Source organism: Falco biarmicus, chromosome 15 (genome assembly GCF_023638135.1).
Source record: "Falco biarmicus isolate bFalBia1 chromosome 15, bFalBia1.pri, whole genome shotgun sequence".
NCBI classification, from domain to species: Eukaryota; Metazoa; Chordata; class Aves; order Falconiformes; family Falconidae; genus Falco; species Falco biarmicus.
The window spans coordinates 22,097,198-22,105,663 of record NC_079302.1 but is presented as its reverse complement, the minus strand read 5'-3'; the positions used below and the strand labels follow the sequence as shown (position 1 = coordinate 22,105,663).

Below are 8,466 nucleotides of genomic sequence, written 5' to 3'. Positions count from 1 at the left end.
GGCGCCCCGCCCTAAGGAATAAACTACAACAAGTGAAAACCTGCAGACTCTTTTTATTAAATTCTCCCATTTCATCTGTACAGAAAAAATGCACATTATTATGTTCAGAATCTCAGTAACATCTTAAAATTACACAGCATGGACATGTAAAAAAACAAAAACAAAAAAAAACCCAACCAAAACAAGGAGCGGCCAGGATTTATACACAGAAAGGGAAAACAATTTACAACAACAACAAAAAGAAGTCTCGTTAATGTCACATTTAAAAATAATAATTAAAAATAAAAGAGACTAAGTTCAAACAGCCTCTGCTGTACAACAGGAACCCGCTGGGTCTGCTTTGTACACTGTGGGGGAGGCCTGCGGTGCCACCCCCAGGGGGGCAGCAGGGTGTGCTGGGGTACCCCCTCGCCCCCCAGAAAACTCACTGTCATTTCTCCAGTATACCATCCAGTCGCATGCGAAGGTTAGGCACACTTTCTGATCCCCCCTCCTTCGGCACCAGCGCCTACAGGCAGGTCACACCTCTCCCTTTTCCCCTAGTTCAGTATTTCCCAAGGGGAGAGCTACACAAGCACTTTAACTCAATAAATGGGGGGGGGGGGGGGGGGATTTCGGGGTGCAGTGACTCACCCAGCAAGGGATCTTTTGCTTTCGGTCAGCTATGGAATGAAATCTGGGTGTTGTGGAAGGAGAAAACAGCAATCTGCCTCTGGCCAGCGAGCGGCAATACGTTCCTACTCCTCCCCGCGCCACGCAGGCTCAGGGCTCGATAACACAGGGGGGATTCAGGTCCCCTCTAAGCACAGCTCACAGGTGGAAGCAGCAAGCCGGCAGGATTGGCCCCCCAGCAAGGCGACCGCACAAAGATCAGTACCTGGGAGCTGCCTTCGAGATTTTGAACCCCATAATTAAGAAAGTACTTTTATACAAACCGACACTACAGCTGTTGCAGGTCCACCGAGCTATATTTTAAATAGCGACAGAAGTGCTAGATGAAATGTTTCATACCACACTCACGCACTCACACACACCTCAAAACTACTTTTTTTTTTCAAGCAAAACTGATACAGTAAAAATAAGAAAGTACTACAATCTTCTTTCAACTAAGTAAGGTTGTGTTTTAACAGAAGTCGCCATCCAACTCGAACGTAATTCCTCTACAACATTATGGGGATTGATCCCTCCAGCTTGTCACATTTCCTCCCTCTGTGCCCACCCGCAGTTATTCTGTACTTGAGACATTCACTCCTCTTATTTTTCATACAATGCGCTTACAGTGGATTCTTTCAATCAAGACTGATTATATTGCCATGGATTTAAGCGTCAGATTTGGGAGGAAATGCTTTGATTTTTGACCTTCATCGGGGCTTTTCCCGCCCTTTGCAGTGACACAGACATACGGTACTCGACTGAACTTGCTGGACAGTACTTGGAAGTGCCAGGAATTTTGTTCCTACCCAGATGAGTTACTCCAGCAGCCTGAATGACAGAAACGAGGCAGGAGAATCCCAAGCTGAAACTCAGCAAGAGGACTTGATTAGACCCACTAGGTAAACAATAAATAAGCTTAAGGTCAACAAGAATGAACACTAATAGCCTAGCAGGAGTGGCGCAATGAGGTGCACATCATGCACAGTCCCCCTTACACGTCATCTAATCATGTGCTGTCATTTGGCAAACATACATGTCATCTAAACACACACCATCATTTAGGAAACATATCTTGTTAACCTTGCAGCAGCAGGAGGGAAACAGAGAGCTGCATGCCTTGTATGTCCCCCATCATCTAGCCCTTCCATCCACCACTGGGAGCACCAGCATCTAGAATAAGCTCTCCAAGAGAAGGTTTTATGATGACAAGGAGGGAAAACAAACCCCCACCTCCTGAACTGCATTCTGTGGAAGGCAGCTTTCCCCACCAAGAGGTGAGGGTCATGAAGAGGAAAGGGTCCCCCTGGGTTCTGCCACACTTCTCTAGCCCAATGGCAGCTATCTCTAGTGCTCTTGATTAGATCAGAGAAGTTAAAAGGCTTCCTCAAGTTCAAGGCAACAGCAGTTTTTCTTACAACCATTTATTTTTTTCCCTGCAATGGAAAGCAGTTACCTGCAGGCAAGATGTTGTGTTGGCAACAGCGCAAGCAGGTTATTTTTGGAAGAGTACTTGTGTGGGTTTCTGTGCTTCTCAGACCTCTAGATTTTTAAGTATCCGTGAAAAGAAGGGAAGGATAGTTCAAGACTGGGACTGGTAGATTCCTAGCCATGAAAAAAAAAAAAAAAAATGTAGTCACTAGCAATGGCAGAGGGCCCCATTTTAAAAGGTGAAGAGATAACAATGCTCAATAATAAAATAGCCTGGACCCTTTTAAAGGTATGACACTGGTGATGGTGGGTCTGTGCTCTTACAGTGACAAAGGGTATCTGAGGGAACGATGTAGAAATTGATTTAGTATTCTACCTTTGCTTCAGAGGGCTTCCAGACACACAGCTACACCACCATCTCAGAGCACTCACACTGAAACCGAATTCCCAAGTGAGTCTACTGACAGAAACACCACGAAGCATAAACTAATACCACCATATACCACAGATTCCTAACACAGCGCTCCAGGCACCCCTACCTTAACCTTCTCCAAATGAAAAAGCAAAAAAACCCCAGAAAGCCTTGTATCTGAAAGTTAAGAAAGTCACCTTCAGAGCTGAACAGGGTTTACATTCAGAACTATGGCTAAAACCCTACAATTTTCACTGCAATGTCTTTTGGAATTTAGTGGAAGATGCTATTTCTAGACAATAAACCATCTAATTAGGCTTTTCAAGCTAATCAGGTTACAAAATGCCTTTTCGAAAAGTCACAACAGTTTCAAAAAAGCCCTCCGATAGCAATTTAGTTATGCCCCATAGACATTTTGAGAAGCAGGACTCGTGCCAAGCAAGCAAGGCTGCACAAAGATCCCACGTCCCTTGCTGACAGCTCTGTGAACACACCCATCTCCACAGCAGTAATTTCTGCACCCCGTCAAGTGAAACAATACACACTTATAATTGCCAAACTAACATTTGTGGTGTTACACACCTGCGCTACCTCAAGAGATGCGATCAACTATTCCTCTTCTGCTCCACTTCACATTGACAGAGGGCCAGTTAAGCTTTGTTAGCACCAGGGAGGATGGCGGGGAGAAAGAATTCAGGCTTAATTTCTGTTCTACCTAACCACTTAACTGCAATCCTACCATGCACTAATTCTCCACTGAACTTTCATTGCCCAGACTTTCGCTACTGCTTGCCTTGTGTTCGTAACACTTTGATATAACGCCAGCAGTGTCGGCGAAAGACTCACTAGCATAGTAAGTCTAAGAACATCTCACTAATAGTTTGCTGTCCATCCTTAGAGTGGGGTGAAGGTACGTTTGCAAAAAGCTTCAGCTGCAGCAAAGCTCACGGTATTATGTATACGCCATTCTGTACACACAGCATCATCAAATCAGCTGCTCCACACTCCAAAGTGTCTCAAAACCACCTCCACCGTTCCTCTAGAGAAACATGTGGAGAACTGGAAGTGTCAGGTCTTACTTAGCAGTGCACTAAGTGGAAAAATGAAAGGTATGAGTCAAGTGTCAGCCTAAGTTGGACCGTTTCAGGCACATGATTTTTACCGCAGCACACACAGGTGAGCACATCTAAAAGGCGAATAAAGTTTATCCTACTGTACACATGGACTCTCATGCAGTCACTTTGAGATTTCGCCACACTCGATGTTTCAGCATAAGCATGTGGCTTATGCCCTCCACGCCTCCTTGAGGAACAAAGATGATGGTAAGAAGAGGCCACAACTACTGGTGCAGCTTTTCTAAAACAGACCTTTGGGCTGTCGGGTGTGAGTATCAGGGTCTGGAAGTGTAACTATATATATAGCGTGAGTGCACACATTGATGGTAACAATGTGAAAGCTACCTCCCTTAAAGATCCAGATGTTTCTGCCTTTCATACAACACTGTCACCCTCCCATCCACTCCTGCTTGGCCTGCTGGACCAGCACCTGCATCCTACACCCCAGGAAATGCCAGTTGCTACAGCTATCAGTTGTAGTTGTGGAAATGAAGAACACTCTTCAGTGCTACCATTCAAACCATTAAGACCCAGACAGGCCAGTTATAAACCACTGTGCTAGCCCACAAGAAACCGTTTTACAGATAGAGCACGTTGAGCGTTCAGTCACTTTCTGCATCGCTGACAGGGCACTGTATTGCCAGCATGTCAATATCATCTGTAGATAGTTAATTCAGAAGGGTAACATCTTAGCAGCAACGAGGTAAAATAAAAGGAGTGTTAGAATTTTACTGCATCATTGCTAATAAAAAAATTGACCAAGTAACTGATCAGGGCACTTAATGCCCGCTGAGAGCAGCACTGTACACTACTGACAGGCTCTACGTGCCTCGTGTCTACACCATGTCTTTAATCTACTGAAATACAAGTTGTACAGCTCACATGAGTATTTGATCCTGGTCAGTATTTTATTCTATCTTGAGAGTGGCAGAGGAAGAAAGGGAGGACATCTTTTCAACCAAAAATATCCACAGTCACAAAAGCAGGATATTCACTAGAAGACGACACCAGTGGCTGGTGTCCTTAGGTTGTCCAAGACTATGCTCTGAAGATGCTTTACATAAGGTGAGCAAGATGTCCAAAACAAGGCCAACTGTGGTGTAAGATGCAATTTACCCTTTAATTTCCTGCCTCAATTTCACCCAGCCACAGAGGATGACTAGGATTTCAGTATGAACCATTACCTAAATCATATAGTCGGTATGCAGATATATGTCTTTCTTTAAAAATTTACTTAAAAACTGCTTGAGCTGCAGGTCATACCAGTCTGATTTGGAGAGTGAAGGCAGTTCCAACAGTACAATAAAGACTTGTCTACAGGCAGGTAAACAAGAGTCTGCTAACAAAGGGGTAACAAAAGCTGCTGGCTGGGCTGCCAATGTTGCACACAAACTTTCATAGGATGAAGATGCTGTGGATGAGATCCAGGATGGGAAAACTGAGCCAACACCTGCTGCTGTTCTAATTTTTTTTTTTTTTTTTTTTTTATTCTCCTCTCACAAGAGGGGGTGGGTAGACTATACAGAGGAGGGCTGTACAAAACTGGGCACTGGGCAGGCATTTCTTCAGCAGGCAATCCAGGCTCTACCTGTCCTTGAGCTCTCTTGTCACCCGCTTGGTGATGCGTCCACACATCAGGCCGATGAGGAAGAGTACACAGATGCCGACCGTGATCACAGAGAGTATGTAATTCTTGGACGGAGAGGTCATAACTTGCATGGCAAGGTCAGAAAAGCCTTCTGCTGGGGCAACCTGGAGGTGAGAAGGGAATAAATGAGCGTAGCTTTGCTTTCCATGCAACCCTCAGCCTTGGCATTTATCAAGTTTAGTCTCTGGTACTGCTGTGGCCTCCTGTCAATTGTCAGACTTGGCCTGAGCCACAAACAGGCAGGCCTGCAACAATTTATCTGAAGGAACTGCTGCTCAGGAGAGCTTTGTAACAGGAAGATCTCCTCACCCATTTCATTGCCCCAGACCTTCTCTACAGGAGACCAAGCCCTGTGTGCACAGAAGACTGTTAAATTCTGCACTGTTGAAGATGCATCCCAGACACAGAAAGTAAGATACCCAAGTTCAAAAAAAAAACAACAAGGACTTGTTTTCAATTTTTCTGTACAAAACTCAAAATGCTAAACTTCAGATATAAGAATTTCATCAGTTCAAAAGTTTTTCATAAATAGCTTGTGACAGAAAGATCCAATGCACAAAAAGGGAAATCCTGCACATACTGACCTTTGCAGCATAGCTCCACATTTCAATACGATCATTAAGGCGTTTCTTGCATTCAGGCTGCAACCTCACACGCTTATCTTCCAGAGCTTCCATTAAACAGGACATTTCTGTAATGTGCAGAAGATGGGTGTTACAAAATAGAAACAGTGGCTTCAACAACACATTACAGAAAGGCTGCTCGGAAGGGACACTTCGATTCTCGTAAAAGGTGACAGTTAAATAGCTTGCTAAACAGACCAGCCAGCCCGACAGGCTATACACAAAGCCCTGCTGTACCCTTGAAGCTAGCAATTTCACTAAGATTCATGATAAATGCTGCATTTTGAGACACAAGGAATTCTGACTTTCAAAAAAAATTACAGTACATATGCAAGATGTAATTCATGTGATTTACAAGACATTTTATAAAGTCTTACACATTTGCACCTTCAATGAGCTGTGTTCTATATTCCATGCCACCACCTTCTAGAGAGAACTGATTACATTCAGCTCAGCAGAAAACATAATGTTATCTCCTTAGGCTTGTTAAGGGTTTATTTTGATCAACAAACTGTTTTGGAAAATTTTAACTTCCTGAGTCTTCACACTGTCCTGTGAAAGGAAATGGGATCACAATGTTCTGGGTGCCTAAGGAACGGCCTAGCTAACTCATAAGCTTATTTGAGACACTGACATAAAATTTTGTATTTTATACTTATGTTGCCTTACATGAATAATCCCTAACAGGACGCTTTCTGTTTTGCAACGAAAAGTTACTTTGTTCAAAAAGTTTGCAATGCTAACTCCAGACTTTCTAAACACAATTGTCAGTCCAAGAGGCAGATCCCCCTCTAAGCTACAGACTTCTGCACACCCTCAGTGCCAACATGTCAGAAAGCACATGAAAAGAATTATGACAAAATAGGAATAAAGGATACCCAGAATTTCAGAAAGGCATTCAGTAACCAGCATGAAAGACGACAATCAGGAAAATACTTAGCTGCTATTTTTAATGCCAGATAAACTCAGAAAGATGGGAAAGTTCAGAACTGTTTTCCCCACTAGCTTTCCTTACAACAGCCAGACATACTATCCAGCTAGCTAACGTAATAGCAGTAACAAAGTGCAAGAGCTTGCTTGACCTCAAACAGGAAAAGAATGGGTTAGGAAATACTTCAATAAATCATGTTTCAAGTGGTCTGAACTTGCTGAACTCAGTCTTGGAGGACTTGGAACAGTTGATTAAGTCTCAAAGCCTTGAGCTATGTGAACTTAGAAAGCATAGTAAAGATTACCTGCCGTCTGTAATACTGGAAAAGAAAAACACTGACATATTTAAGCAAAGAAGAAAAAAAACAGATCAAAGGATTTCAGTATTTTTGACAGATGAAATTAAACTGAAATAAAGTAGTCAACCATGGACAAAGACTGACAAAACGAAAGAACAGAGCTTGGGGAATAGCTGTGAATGAATCTTGTGAAACCCAGTTGATTTGCTTAAGCAGCAGCTTATTTCGTTCTAGGGACGCTTTTGATACAGTCTGACACAACACTGTTTTAAGTAAGCTTGGGAGCTTTATCTGGTCTGAAGCTGATACAGGGTGGGAGACAAACCTCACTGAAAAATGAGCCCATGGGCACCTCAGTCCATGTATACTAAGAGCTCATTTTCAATGTGATTTAACTGAGGAAGGATTTCATAGAAGGGTTACGGATCTGGTATCACAGACTATTGTCAGAAACCATCTGAATGATGGAACATATGATAGACTCCTACAATTTGCAGATAACACTGCACTGATATTACATCAGGGTTGAAGAACAGGTCCCGCCTTCAACGTAAGGAAGGACTTGATACAGATCTTCTAGTGGCATCTACCACCTCTGCAGCTGCTCCACCCTATTACCCACAAAAAACTGGTGGAGGTATCTTGAACTTCACATAATGCTGGTAAGAAAATGCAGCTTAAGGCTCTCAGGACTGTGATACGAGTAAAGCATAAGCACTTACGGCGTCCTCTCCCTGGTGGAATGGCAGCACAGTGGTGTTTGATGTCTAGGGCACAGGCTGTGTGGAGCACTGGGTCAACAAATATATCTGCTTTGCTTTCTTTCAGCATGTTGAGCACTTCCTGGGGAGGGGAAAATTACAAGTACATCTCAAAAAAGGAGAAAAAAAATTCACACTGCTCAATGTTTCTGAAAGGTGCATCATCTTTTTAAATCCAGGATCATGAGAAAAAAACACCACTGTCCCTGGATGAGGCTATGAAAGCTCGTTTAGGCTGGATTAAATGTCCTGGTTTATAAGGGTTACCGTAGTTATGTTCACTAAAATACCCGTATTAAAGTACAAAGTCAATATGCCCGGGCTACTTGAGTTAGAAATGAAATAAGATGCCACAGCCATGGGGCAATTCCTACAGCCCTGGGGCACAGCCAGTGCCCAGGCCATACCCAGCACTCAGGAAGCGTGCAACGGAGACAGCAACAGAAAACAGGTTAGTAACAAGAAACTTTGGCAACCATAATCAAAAAAGAATCCAAGTCTAGAATTGCAAAGGAGGCACTGTCGGCACAATCTTCACCGGCACATTGAAACTGAATTGCTGCAGGCCAGAACTAAGATGCATAAGGAAATTTGCA

The 8,466-nt window shown here is 43.4% G+C and overlaps 1 protein-coding gene across 1 annotated transcript in view; it reads right to left on the bottom strand.

Annotated features, from left to right (window-relative positions):
- Positions 1-33: 33 nt before the first annotated feature.
- The window catches only part of GLG1 (golgi glycoprotein 1), an 86,957-nt gene continuing 78,524 nt past the window's right edge, over positions 34-8,466 (bottom strand). The window contains exons 24-26 of the mRNA XM_056360625.1: positions 7,832-7,952; positions 5,842-5,948; positions 34-5,361 (exon numbers count right to left, since the gene is read on the bottom strand). Coding sequence (XP_056216600.1) covers positions 5,194-5,361; positions 5,842-5,948; positions 7,832-7,952 — 396 coding nt within the window. The 3' untranslated portion in view covers positions 34-5,193. The remainder of the gene's footprint in view (positions 5,362-5,841; positions 5,949-7,831; positions 7,953-8,466) is intronic.